This window comes from Oryx dammah, unplaced genomic scaffold (assembly GCF_014754425.2).
Source record: "Oryx dammah isolate SB20612 unplaced genomic scaffold, SCBI_Odam_1.1 HiC_scaffold_5, whole genome shotgun sequence".
Classification (NCBI taxonomy): Eukaryota; Metazoa; Chordata; class Mammalia; order Artiodactyla; family Bovidae; genus Oryx; species Oryx dammah.
In genome coordinates, this window is record NW_024070189.1 from 98,040,125 (window position 1) to 98,054,847 (window position 14,723).

Sequence of the window (14,723 nt, forward strand, 5' to 3'; positions counted from 1 at the left end):
TTGTTAGCCATCTGTATGTCTTCTTTGGAGAAATGTCTATTTAGTTCTTTGGCCCAGTTTTTGATTGGGTCATTTATTTTTCTGGAATTGAGCTGCAGGAGTTGCTTGTATATTTTTGAGATTAGTTGTTTGTCAGTTGCTTCATTTGCTATTATTTTCTCCCATTCTGAAGGCTGTCTTTTCACCTTGCTTATAGTTTCCTTTGTTGTGCAGAAGCTTTTAAGTTTAATTAGATCTCATTTGTTTATTTTTGCTTTTATTTCCAGTATTCTGGGAGGTGGGTCATAGAGGATCCTGCTGTGATTTATGTCGGAGAGTGTTTTGCCTATGTTCTCCTCTAGGAGTTTTCTAGTTTCTGGTCTTATGTTTAGATCTTTAATCCATTTTGAGTTTATTTTTGTGTATGGTGTTAGAAAGTGTTCTAGTTTCATTCTTTTACAAGTGGTTGACCAGTTTCCCCAGCACCACTTGTTAAAAAGATTGTCTTTAATCCATTGTATATTCTTGCTTCCTTTGTTAAAGATAAGGTGTCCATAGGTGTGTGGATTTATCTCTGGGCTTTCTATTTTGTTCCACTGATCTATATTTCTGTCTTTGTGCCAGTACCATACTGTCTTGATGACTGTAGCTTTGTAGTAGAGCCTGAATTCAGGCAGGTTGATTCCTCCAGTTCCATTCTTCTTTCTCAAGATTGCTTTGGCTATTCGAGTTTTTTTTTTTGTATTTCCATACAAATTGTGAAATTATTTGTTCTAGCTCTGTGAAAAATACCGTTGTTAGCTTGATAGGGAGTGCATTGAATCTGTAGATTGCTTTGGGGTAGTATACTCATATTCACTATATTGATTCTTCTGATACACGAACATGGTATATTTCTCCATCTATTAGTGTCCTCTTTGATTTCTTTCACCAGTGTTTTATAGTTTTCTATATAATGGCAACCACTCCAGTGTTCTTGCCTTGAGAATCCCAGGGATGGGGGAGCCTAGTGGGCTGCTGTCTATGGGGTCACACAGAGTCAGACACGACTGAAGCGACGCAGCAGCAGCATATATAGGTCTTTAGTTTCTTTAGGCAGATATATTCCTAAGTATTTTGTTCTTTTCATTGCAATGTGAATGGAATTGTTTCCTTAATTTCTTTTTCTATTTTCTCATTATTAGTGTACAGGAATGCAGGGGATTTCTGTGTGTTGATTTTATATCCTGCAACTTTACTATATTCATTGATTAGCTCTAATAATTTTCTGGTGGAGTCTTTAGGGTTTTCTATGTAGAGGATCATGTCATCTGCAAACAGTGAGAGTTTTACTTCTTCTTTTCCAATTTGGGTTCCTTTTATTTTTTTTCTGCTCTGATTGCTGTGGCCAAAACTTGCAGAACTATGTTGAATAGTAGCAGTGAAAGTGGGCACCCCTGTCTTGTTCCTGACTTTAGGGGAAATGCTTTCAATTTTTCACTATTGAGGATAATGTTTGCTGTGGGTTTGTCATATATAGCTTTTATTATGTTGAGGTATGTTCCTTCTATTCCTGCTTTCTGGAGAGTTTTTATCATAAATGGATGTTAAATTTTGTCAAAGGCTTTCTCTGCATCTATTGAGATAATCATATGCAAGGGTTTTTGTTTAGCTTATGCATTGCTCTAATCTTTGCACTTCCCATTGGGTCTAGCACACAGTAGGTGTTCAATAAATATTTATTTAAATGAGTGCATGAACATAAAGATTTGCAGAAAGTACTTATCAGCTGCTTCAGAGAAGTCTAGCTCCTGAGAGGTCTCCTGGTGGTAGGGGCCAGTAACTCCCAACAGTGCGGATCTCTGGGCATCTACGCATCGTAGAGTCCAGGCTCAACCTCCAGCCTCAGCCTAGAGGACACTGTCCATTCTCAGGCCCAAAGGATAAAACTGAACAGACAAAAGTTCCCCATTCTCATGGAGTCTTTTTGCACACGATATTCCCACTATCTGAAATTCCCTTTCTCTCTCTTCCAACTCCCCTTCCAACTCTCAGACCCAGGAAAGATATTTCCTCTCAGGAAGCCTTTGGAATAGCTCCCAAAGTAGCCTCTGCTAATTGATAGAGATCTTTTCATAAGGTGGCCATCTTTGGCCAGTTGCCTTTCAGCAGATCTTGATACAGGAATTAAGATGCCTATGGTTTGTTGGGGGAGGGAGGGTAAGAGCTCGGATGTACATAATTTGTCAGAGGTGCTAGGGTTGTGATCACATGACTTGTTGAGGTAGTAAGGGTTAGGACAACACAATTTGTTGGACAGTTAAGTGTTGGCATACAAATGATCTTTTTTTGTTGTTTTTGAGTAAGGATTAGAATGCACATGCTATGTTGAGGGGAGTAATGGTTAGCATGCAAATAATTTGTTGAGGGTATCTTGGGATGTATATGGTTTGTTTGGGGGAGGAGGGGTTGGGATGTACATTTTTTTTTTTTAGGGAGGTTAGGGGTCACTGCAGCTAATTCTGTGGGGGAGCTCCGGAGTATGTACTGTCATACTCCAGTATGTCATCATGGAGATGATCTGTCTTGAGGTGAGGCTTTTTATCCCCCTGTGTCAGTCATTGACCGTGGGTTGCCCCTGGGGTGGGGTGGGGACATAACGTGACAGGTAAAGTGATGGATGGGATCTGGGCAGAGCATCAGGGGTGTCCACTACTCTGATCAAAGCTTTGTCTGGTTATGTTTGCCCACTGCCTCAAAAGTTGCTGCACAGAATATGAATGTCATTTCCTCTTTCATTACATTTAAATTTTTAATTTTTTTAAAAAAGTTGGTCTATTTATTCATTTATTTATTTTTAGCTGTGCTCAGTCTCCATTGCTGTGCATGGGCTTTCTCTAATTGTGATGTGCAGGCTTCTCACTGCAGTGACTTCTCTTGTTGCAGAGCACAGGCTCAGTAATTGTGGGTGCTCCGGCTTAGTTGCTCCACAGCATGTGGTATCTTCCAAGAAGAGGGATCAAATCTGTGTCTCCTGCACTTGCAGGTGGATTCTTTACCAGTGAGCCACCAGGGAAGCCACAAGATGATTTTGACTCTGGCTGAACCTACATCTTTGTTCCATTCCATCATCCTGTTTTCCTTCTCTCCCTCTCCTGGTAGCATTCCCAACAAATCCCAACCACTCAGCCCCCCACTACAGGGACCTGACCTAACACAATCTCTCCCTTATTTGGTTATGTCATCAAAGCAGGAAAACAGAATTCAAAGTTTCCAGCTCTTTCTGGTTTTATTCTGAAACAAGATTTAGAAATACTGTACAGTGAGATCGCCTCCCTGGTGGAAGCCCAGTGGAGGCTGTGAGGACCAGCCTCCAGCCAGGAAGGACACATGGATGTGGATCAAAGAACCCGTAAGCCACTGCAGGAGACATAAGAGACCTGGGTTCGATCCCTGGTTTGGAAGATCTCCTGGAGAAGGACATGGCAACCTACTCCAGCATTCATGCCTGGAGAATCTCACGGACAAAGGAAACTGGCGGGCTATGATCCGTAGGGTCGCAAAGAGTCAGAAACAACTGAAGCAACTTGGCATGCATGCACAAGGTCATCGAACCCGGTTTGGGGCTGCTACTGAGGGCGGCCTGGGGGCTCTGGGGAGGGGCACCCACCTTGCGGGCTCTGGAGACTTGTGGGGTTCCACGCTGCACCGATGGCCTTTTCCTCCCACCGTCCTCATCCCTCTCCTGACCACAGATTTCAGGTGCCAGGAGCAGGCCCAGGCTACTGACTGGAGGGCTACCTTGCAGACTAACCAGAAGGGAATTCACAAGACAGACAAATGCCTGAATGCTATCTTGAACTTCCTGGGAGGTGAGCACCAGCTTTGCAAGTATAAATGAGGGAATGGATCTAAGCCTTTCCCATGTTCTGATGATAAATCCTCCCCGCCAAATGGGTATGGCTCTTCACTGTTTGGTGTTCAATATTAGCTTTCCTTCCCTGACAAAGTGCTGCAGCCAATGTGGCATGTGCTATGGGATCTGTGTCAAAATTAAAAAGGACTGTGATGAGGAGTACCAGTACTGTTCCTTCAAGATCTGTTGAGATGTGCAGACAACACTGGGACCAACTCAGCATGTTCATGAAACCACAGTTGATCTCTTCACTGTCAGTGTTATACATTTAGGCTGCAAAGCATACCTGGATAGCCAATGAGCCACCTTGTAGCTCTCCATACAAAAGAAAAAAAGATCTTTAAAGAAGATGCTAGGGACTTCCCTGGTGGTTCAGTGGCTAAGACTTCCTGTGCTGGGGGGCCTGGCTTTGACCCCTCGTAGGGGAACTAGATCCCACATGCTGCAACCAAGAGTTCACATGTGGGAAAAAAGAAACAAACCCCAAACCCTATGTGTTGGAACTAAGACCTGGGTGGTCAAATAAATAAATAAATACATAAAAATTGAAGATGATGCTGACAGGTGGTGACAGCAGAACATACATGAAAACAGATGAACATAACCCTTGACAAAAGAACTAATGTTTTTACAGCATAAAGCTACCTTATTTTTGTGAAAGGGTTATTTTAAGATCTTATTTTGACATTAAAATTTCAAACTCAAGGAAAAAAAAGTTATCTTTCTGAATATTGCTGTCGTAATGTGTCTAATTGTCTTGACAAGCTTCAGAAAAGATGCATGTTAAAGGAGGAATTTTTTTTAAAGACTGTAACTCAATTTTCACAACTGTTTTTACAAAAAAAATAAGGTCAAATGTGAAATTCATTATAAGGTATCTTCAACATTATCTTATTTTGGAGGTATGGGGGAACCTTCACTTAGAAGTATGTGACTTCACTTAGAAGTCCCAGTGGGGGACTTCCTTGGTGGACCAGTGAAGACTCCATGCTTTCAGTGAGTGCAGGCAGTGCAAGTTCGATCCTTGGTTGGGGAACTGAGATCCCACATGCCATGTAGCATGGCCAAAAAAAGAAAAGAAAAAAGATCAAATGTAATAAAATAGAATTTAGTGAAAGTCACTCAGTTGTGTCCCACTCTTTGTGACCCCATGGACCATCAGTTCAGTTCAGTTCAATTTAGTTCAGTCACTCATTCGTGTCTGACTCTTTGCGACCCCATGAATCTCAGCACACCAGGCCTCCCTGTCCATCACCAACTCCCGGAGTTCACTCAGACTCACGTCCATCGAGTCAGTGATGCCATCCAGCCATCTTATCCTCGGTCGTCCCCTTCTCCTCCTGCCCATAATCCCTCCCAGCATCAGAGTCTTTTCCAATGAGTCAACTCTTTGCATCAGGTGGCCAAAGTATTAGAGTTTCAGTTTCAGTTTTAGCATCATTCCTTCCAATGAACACCCAGGACTGATCTCCTTTAGGATGGACTGGTTGGATCTCCTTGCAGTCCAAGGGACTCTCAAGAGTCTTCTCCAACACCCCAGTTCAAAAGCATCAATTCTTCGGCACTCAGCTTTCTTCACAGTCCAACTCTCACATCCATACATGACTACTGGAAAAACCATAGCCTTGACTAGATGGATCTTTGTTGGCCAAGTAATGTCTCTGTTTTTGAATATGCTATCTAGGTTGGTCATAACTTTCCATGGACTATACAATCCATGGAATTCTCCAGGCCAGAATACTGGAGGGGATAGCCTTTCCCTTCTCCAGGGAATATTTCCAACCCTGGGATTGAACCCATGTCTCCCACATCGCAGGCAGATTATTTACCAGCTGAGCCACAAGGGAAGCCCAAGAATACTGGAGTGGGTAGCCTATCCCTTCTCCAGGGGATCTTCCTGACCCAGGAATCGAACTGGAGTTTCCTGCATTGCAGGTGGATTCTTTACCAACTGAGCTGTCAGGTAACTAAAAGAATAGAATTTGACTGCCTTCCAAAAAAGGAAGTCAGTTTATTTACTGTAAAAATTTTAATATACATTTATGCCTGGAAAAAAGAAATACTGTACTTGGATTATGGCAGGGTGCAAATAAGATCCCTTGTTATCTGTGTAAGTGCTCAGTCGCTAAGACATATCAGACTCTTTGCCACCACCATGGACTACAGTCTGCCAGGTTTCTCTGTCCGTGGGGTTTTCCAGGCAAGAATACTGGAGTGGGCTGCCATTTCCTCCTCTAAGGGATCTTCCCAACCCAGGGGTTGAACCCATGTCCCTTGCATTGGCAGACAGATTATTTACCACTGAGCCACCTGGGAAAACCCTCCCTTGTTATTAATATTATTTTATGGATAATAATGATGGTTGAATCCTATTTGGACGTTAATACTTAATTAAGATTCTTTATTGGCTGAGCCACCAGAGAAGCCCACTTCGTCTTTACACCCTACTGCCATCTTCTGGGGAAACTAAGGAATAAGAAATTCAAAGCAGCTGGATTTATGAAGTAGGATTAAGGTATGAAAGGTCTAAATCTTGGGGTATAAGGAACTGAAGAAAATCCTACAGATATATTAACTAGTTCCTTTGGGTTTCCCTGGTAGCGCAGATGGTAAAGAATCCTCCTGCAATGCGGGAGACCTGGGTTCAATCCTTGGATTGGGAAGATCCCTTGGAGAAGGAAATCGTTACCAACTCCAGTATTCTGGCCTGGAAAATCCCAAGGACAGAGGAGCCTGGTGGGCTACAGTCCTTGGGGTCGTAAAGAGTCAGACACGACTGAGCGACTTTCACATCATTTAAAATCTGATAATATATTCTTATTGCCCTTGAAAATCCAGGTCTAAGGATACTAATTTTTGTAACAAGTGCATTAAAATGGGATTTAGGAACCTGGTCATCACATTAATTTATCCCTCCAGCTATCATCATCCATCCATCCATCTATCCATGCATCATCACCCATCCATAACCCACCCACCTATCTGTCCATGCATCATTTACCCACCCACCCATCCATTCACCCATCATCTTCTCATCCATCCAACAAATGGCTAAGAAATACCTTCTCTGTGCTCAGTGATTTTATGTCAAGGTGATTGATTTTATTCACTCTCAATTTTATCACATTTCAAGTGAGGTTAATCTTGCCAAATCATTTACTCGTTAGGGGAAAGAAATATGTTTATGGCACTAACAAAATTTGATTTTATTTGTTAAAAAATATTTTTTTCATGCAAATAATTCTAGTTAATAAAATCAGATGGTGCAGATTAAATTTGGGAATAGATAAACACCAGGGAATTAAAATAAAGATGTTGTTGTGTAGTTAACTCACAACACTGACATATTTTGATTAGCTATTATAAACTATATACCACTTAAACTTTAATGACTTCACCACATTGCACTGTATGGAATTATTTATTCAACGTGCAATAACATGAACAAAGATTACAAACATGATGTTGAGCCAAAGAAATCAAAGAAAAAAGAATTCATACAGTGTGAGTTTATTTATATAAAATAATAAAATAGACAAAACCAACCTATAGTAGTAGAAATCAGGATAGTGATTTTCCTTTGAGGAAGACAGTAAATGAAACAGACATGAGGGAACATTCTGAGTGTGTTCACTTTGTGAAAATTCTTTGAGCTATGTCGATTTCTGTATGTTCCTGTATGTTTCTGTAGGTACACTGCAAAGCAATTTTCTACATGTATGTTACAGATCAATAAAAAAGTTAAAAAAAATAAATGATTTTTGCTAGTAAGCCAAAATTGCTTTGGAAGAAATGATACAATTCAAAACAGGTATTAAGTGGTTATAATACATAGTTTGGGTTTTTTTCACAAGTTTTTTCAGTCTGTTTTTCTTTTGTAAATGTGGAGGGAAAAAAGGCAAATATATGTTTCATTTAGATACCAAATTCTAGTGATGAGACTCAATAAAACTTGCTCAACTAAAAAACAAATATGTGTTTGTGCTTCTGCATCAAAGGAATATTTTCTTCAATGGTTGATAACCTTGGAGGAAATAATGAGACGTGTACACATAATATTAACTGTGAGTTAAACACAATAGCTGACTTCAAAATGCTTGTTCTGTATATTTTACTTTGAACATGGTGTTAAGTTTCCTATGATTTGTCATACTGGTTAATGTGAAAGCGTGTCATTATAAACTTCCCTTTCCCTTCGAGACATATTAAGAAATGTTTTTGATTTTACAGGCTAATGTTGCAACTGACTAGTTTGTAAATATATCATTCCTGTGTATAAAGCATCAAAACATTACAAAAACCCAACCCCAAACAACTGGCTACTATCCAGCGAAAAAGGTCGGCTCTCCCTTCTTACATCCTCTCCCGCCCTAAAAAACTATTCTCTTCTAAGAAAGCCAAAAAGAAAACAACAAAATCCCCCAAACGCCCAAACCCAACCAAAAACAAAGGAGAAAGGCAGGGCGGGGCAGGCGAGGGCGGGGGGCGGAAGGAGGGGGGAGAGGAAAGTCAAACACTGAGCATCCCAAAGTGCCAGCGAAGCGCCGCCCCACCCAGCAAGCCTAGGTCCCGCCCCAATCCCCACCCCACCGGCTTAAGCTCATCCCAGAATAGTCATTGGAAGGACTGTTGCTGAAACGTCAATACTTTGGCCACCGGATGCGAAGAGCCGACTCATTGGAAAAAGACCCCGATGCTGGAAAAGACTGAGGGCAAAAGAAGGAGGACCGGCAGAGGATGAAATGGTTAGATAGCATCACCGACTCAAGGGACATGGATTTGTGCACTCTGGAAAATAGTGAAGGACAGAGAAGCCTGGCGCGCTGCAGTCCATGGGGTCACAGAGTCGGACACGACTTAGCAACTGAACAAACAATAACAACTAGCCCGGACCATGTGGCATACGCCCCGGCCCTAACTCCACCCTCTAGGTCCGGTCAGACCCCACCCCAGAGCTTAACCTTGCCCCCAACCGGGGGAAGAAACTAGAATTTCTCCTCCAAGGTCATAAAAGAGGAGTTAACCTCCCCGCCACAGTCCGCAGCTCCTTTGGCCCTGAGAGCCAGTGCCTCGGCCACTTCCGCTGCTGGAGACCCTGACACCGGAAGCGGAAGTGCGCTGCGGCCGCGGACGGAGGTGGCTGTGCTGGACCGCGCGGCGCCTTGCGGTGGGAGTGTCTCCGGCCAGTCTGCAGGTGCGGCCCATCCCCTCGGGAATGCTCGGCGGGAGCGGGGAGGGGTCTGAGGGCCTAGAACGGACTAGCTGGCCAAGGGACTTTCTCCCCGCGGTCCGCCTGGGGCGGGCGAGGCTACCGCATAGCTTGGCTGTGCGGCTGAACTTCCCCTCTCCAGTCTGTCGCGCTCAGGTACTCCTTGTTTGGGGAGACAGGACTGTCATCCACTTATTGCGCGGGAAATCACGAAGTATAGTCCAGGTCCCGCAGCGAAGGAGTGGTGCACCAGCTGGATCCAGCATTCACTTGTCCTTCCCGATTTGTAGGCCTACTGTATCTCTTTTATGCAGGATAATTTTTTTATTAATAAATCACGTTTTGTTGCATGTTGCGTTTCAGATTATCCAGCTCTGCCCAAGGAAATTTAGGGCTGAGTGTACGTGTGCAAATTGGTTTGAGTGACTTGGCATGTGGATTTGAAAAATGGAATGTACTTTCTATCGAAGGGTGAATTAGATGATTTTTTTTTTTTTTTTGCGACTGACAATTTGCAATTCTTTAGCTTAGGACCTGTTAGTTTTCCTTTCCCTTTGGTTTTCTTTCTCCTTCCTTCTTTCCTTTCTTTCCTTCAAAAGCGCTTTAAATTTGTGACTTTTACTTTGTATCAGTTTTACTTACTGCAAGGGAAGCGAGTCTTAATAAAAGCTATTTTTCACTTATGTCACAAGTCTTACTAACATCAATGAAAAGTAAGGTTATTTAGTTCTTTTCAAGTTGGCTCCAGCCTGTAAATCAGCAGAAGGCTTCAAAACTTGTGATGCCAGGAAAAAGAACATAAGGTTTGTTAGTACTGGGAACTGAAGTTGAGTTGGCAGTAAATTGAATGTCTTTTTTAAATAATAGGTTAAGACTCACTTCTTTTTTTAAATTAATTTATTTTAACTGGAGGCTAATCACTTTACAATACTGCCCTACATTGACATGAATCAGCCACAGGTGTACACGTGTCCCCTGTCCCAAACCCACCCTCCCACCTCCCTCCCCATCCTATCCCTCTGGGTTTTCCCAGTGCACCAGTTTTGAGTGCCCTGTTTCATGCATTGAACTTGGACTGGTCATCTGTTTCACATATGGTAATATATATGTTTCAATGCCATTCTCTCAAATCATCCCACCCTCGTCTTCTCCCACAAAGTCCTAAAGTCTGTTCTTTATGTCCGTGTCTCTTTTGATGTCTTACACATAGGATCATCGTTACCATCTTTCTAAATTCCATATATATGTTTTAATATACTGTATTGGTGTTTTTCTTTCTGACTTATTTCACTCTGTATAATAGGGTCCAGTTTCATCCACCTCATTAGAACTGACTCAAATGCGTTTTTTTAAAATGGATAATCCATTTTGTATATGTACCACAGCTTTCTTATCCATTCATCTGCTGATGGACATCTAGGTTGCTTCCATGTCCTGGCTATTGTAAACTGTGCTGCGATGAACACTGGGGTACACGTGTCTCTTTCAATTCTAGTTTCCTTGGTGTGTATGCCCAGCAGTGGGGTTGCTGGGTTGTATGGCAGTTCTATTTTCAGTTTTTTAGAGAATCCACACTGTTCTCCATACTGGCTGTACTAGTTTGCATTCTCACCAACAGTGTAACAGGGTTCCATTTTCTCCACACCCTCTCCAGCATTTATTATTTGTAGACTTTTGTTTGTAGATGGCAGTCGTTCTGACCTGCATGAGATGGTACCTCATTGTGGTTTTGATTTGCATTTAAGACTCACTTCTAATAAGAAATGAGGAAGAAATTAATTCTGGAGGAAAATTAAATGTCAGATTTTGATTTAATGAGTGAGGTATTTCTTTTCAGAGAATTCATGTCCCACTGTGTCTTTTTAGAAAGAATCAATGTTTCTTAAAGATACCTGAAATTTGGTAGTGTGATTTTATATCAGGCACTTAAAATTATTTTTATTTTTGACTTTTGTGGTGGTGGTGGTGGGGATGTGTGTGTGTGTGTGTATGTAGGCACGTGCCTTTTTAATTTAGCTGTACTGATTTATTCTTGAGTTGATTTTTTTGGGCACATTTTCATTGGAGGGGGGGCGATGAGCTGGACCCTGAACAGGGGAAACAACGTGACCAAAATAGATTTAGCACTTGCCCCTGTGGAGGTTTTAGTCTAGCTGGGAAGATAGATTTTAAATTAGCAATAAGGGTGATGTGTGTGGCGACTTAAAAATATTGCACAATGTGAAAAATTGCACAACTTGAGAGTTGTGCATTGTTTTATTTGGGGGCAAATTGAGGACTGCAGCCCAGGAGATAGCACCTCAGATAGTTCTGAGAAACTGTTCCCAAGAGGTAGGGGAGGAAGGTCAATATATAAGATTTTGGTGAAGGGGGAGTTCAGTGCAACCAGGTACTTACTTTACAGAAAGTTTTCTGCTAGTCACGAGGAGCTGATGTCACCATGAAGGGAGTTAGTGCTTTATTAGATATGAGGAGATGAAAAGATTGGGTTCATAAAACCAGTTCTAAAAATATCTATCTGAAGACCTGTTCCACCAGTTTTCCTGAGGCATATTGCCTCATGTATTCTCCACCCTGAGCTCTCTTCAGGGCATGTCAAAAGTCAGTGGCAGCCCCAGCAGCATCACAGGATACTGTCCCAGGAGAGGCAGATGGCTGATGCCCTTGACAAGTGCCAGTTGTAGTTGACACACCCGTAAGATGTTACACAAAATTCCATTTGAACTTTTTGGCCAAACCAATAGAAAACACAAATCAGGAGAACTTAAGAAAGTCAGGAAAAGTATCTTTAAAGGGACAAACATTTGAACCTGAAAGATGTGTTGCATATAGCTAGACAAAGAGGCTGTGGAATCGGAGTAGGGAGGAGATTTGAAAGAACCACAGAAGCATAATCTCTCAGGCAGTACAAAGCCTGGTGTGTTCCAGGAGCCGAGAAAAGATGGAGAAAGTTAAAACAGAAAGCCAAGTGTGGAGTGAAAGAGTTGAGTGGAGAGGAGGGAGGGCATGGAAGATCATGGTAAGCTTTGGACCTTGTTCTAAGGCCATTTGGAAGCCACTGAATCAGAGTTTTAAATATGGAGTAATATGATTTTGTTGATGATTTAAACAAAACACTAGCTTCTGGATTCAGCATGAAGTTTAGGATGGATGAGAATGAATGCAGAGTCCACATGTATAGAAGCTTGGGTAAGTTCAGAACTCAGAGGATTTTGGAGCTGAAAAAGTTGGGGTTTGGTGATGATGGTGAAATTGGAAAAGCTTGCGTGTTTAAGATGTGTAGGAGGTAGAATTAGAGTATTTGGTGTTTGATGTTTTCTCTCTACCACATGATAGAGAGTAAGTGTATAAGTTAGTCGCTCAGTCGTGTCTGACTCTTTGTGACCCCATGGACTGGGGCCCGCCAGGCTCCTCTGTCCATGGAATTCTTCAGGCAAGAATACTGGAGTGGGTTGCCATTCCCTTCTCCAGAGGATCTTGCCAACTCAGGTTTTGAACCTGGGTCTCCCACGTTGCAGGCAGATTCTTTACCATCTGAACCACCAGGGAAGCCCATGATAGAGAGTAGGGGATCAAACCTGGGCCCCCTGCATTGGGAGTGCAGAGTCTTAGCCACTCGACCACCAGGGAAGTCCTGTGGCCCACAAATCCTAAGCTATTTACTATCTAGCCATCTATAGAAAAAGTTTGCCAACCTCTAATACGTGAAGTATGCATCAAGTGCTGCGCTGGTGGTAGGATTTGGAGTCCTGAAGAAAGTGGTGGTTGTTGTTCAGTCCCTAAGTCGTGACCGACTATTTGTGACCCAATGCACTGCAGCACCCCAGGCTTCCCTGTCCTTCACCATATCCCGGAGTTAGTTCAAACTCATATCCATTGAGTCAGTGATGCCATCCAATCATCTCATTCTCTGTCACCCCCTTCTCCTCCTGCCCTCAATCTTTCTGAGGATCAGGGTCTTTTCCAGTGAGTCAGCTCTTCACACCAGGTGGCCAAAGTATTAGAGCATCAGCTTCAGTATCAGTTCTTCCAATGATTATTCAGAGTTGAATTTTTTTAGGATTGACTGGTTTGATCTCTTTGCTGTCCAAGGGACTCTCAAGAGTCTTCTACAACACTACAGCTTGAAAGCATCCATTCTTCGGCGCTCAGCCTTCTTTATGGTCCCGCTCTCACATCTGTACATGACTACTGGAAAAACCGTAGCTTTGACTGCACGGACCTTTGTCAGCAAAGTGATGTCTGTGCTTTTTAGGTCACTGTCTAGGTTTGTAACAGCTTTTCTTTCAAGGAGCAAGCGTCTTAATTTTAGGGACACAGTTCTGTACTTGGAGGATTTATGTTATGGTTGGAGAGAGAGGCAAACTCACCTAAACAAATACATATAAAAATCCCAACTTGATAAGGGTAATGGAGGAAAAGTAGAAAGTGTTAGAGGTTTTTTTGTTAAAAAATTTTTGTTGTTGATGTGGACTTTTTATAATCATTTAATCTGTTAAAATGATGTTTCTGTTTTGTTTTGGTTTCTTGGCCATGAGGCATGTGGGATCTTAGCTGCCTGACCAGGGACAGAACTCGAACCCCCTGCATTGAAAGGCGAAGTCTTAATTAGCAGACTGTCAGGGAAGTCCCGAGGTGTTTTAAGGGAGCTTCCCAGGTGGCTCCGTGGTAAAGAATCTGCCTGCTAATGCAGGAGACTCAAGTTCGAAGGAAATGGTAACGCACTCCAGTATTCTTGCCTGGGAAATCCCATGGACAAGAGGAGCCTGGTGAGCTACAGTCCATGGTGCTGCAAAGAGTCTGACACAACTTAGTGACCGCACAACAACAACAAAGAGGAGAGGTGGTCCTTTTATGACGTGAGAGGAGCCAGTAGAAATGGTCAGGGCCTGTGGTGTGAAAGATGATGAGGGGCCCAGTATGTTGCGTATTGAAGTAAATTTCTGAGTGATTTGGCTGTTTGGCTTGGCGCCCTGCTCATGGTCCACAGAAAGGGAATTAATCACCCCGGCCAAACCCCTGCTTGGTGTTTTGCTTCCTCTCGTTTCTCCTCTTACCTCCATCTTTCTTATTGCAGGAAGGACACACACTGAAACTTTATACCCTGGCGCTGGTGTCATGGTGAGGGGGAAGATTGAGTCTGGATGGTTCTGGGGGTGGGATAATCCTGTACTGGGGGCCCTGTCTGCTCTCTTGGAAAGGGGAGGGAAGTGAGCATCTTTAGCCCCATCCCTGGGACGTTTTAGCCTCTTTCAGTGCATGACCTGCAGTTCCAGAGGGAACTGGCTTGGAGGGAGGGTTCCCAAAGCAGCCCTGGGGTTTGGTACCTAATTCTGGAGTCTAATGGCAGTGAGGGGGCTCAGATTGAGCCGGCAGCCACAGAACTCCTCCACGGCCATCCCTGCCATCGCTTGTGAGACCTACCGAAAACACACATGGCTCTAAAAATTAAGGTTAATTAAAATCCAACAAAATTTAAACCTTAGCTTCTCAGTTACCAAACCACATTTCTCAAGTGCTCAGGAGCCACACGTGCTGGTGGCTGCCTTTTTTTGGAAAGTGCAGGCATAGAACATTCCATTCATGACAGAGAGCTTTACCAGTCAGTGCTGTTCTAGAGAATTCCGAGATTAAAAGGCC

General features: G+C 42.9%; 1 protein-coding gene across 2 annotated transcripts in view; it reads left to right on the plus strand.

Annotated features, from left to right (window-relative positions):
• The first annotated feature begins 8,692 nt into the window (after positions 1–8,692).
• ZNF333 (zinc finger protein 333) overlaps positions 8,693–14,723 on the plus strand; it is a 28,661-nt gene continuing 22,630 nt past the window's right edge. Inside the window, exons 1-2 of one of the 2 annotated variants that reach the window (XM_040240930.1) lie at positions 8,693–9,068; positions 14,161–14,204. In XM_040240930.1, coding sequence (XP_040096864.1) covers positions 14,202–14,204 — 3 coding nt within the window. In that variant the 5' untranslated portion in view covers positions 8,693–9,068; positions 14,161–14,201. The remainder of the gene's footprint in view (positions 9,069–14,160; positions 14,205–14,723) is intronic. The other variant, XM_040240929.1, reaches the window with a different exon arrangement.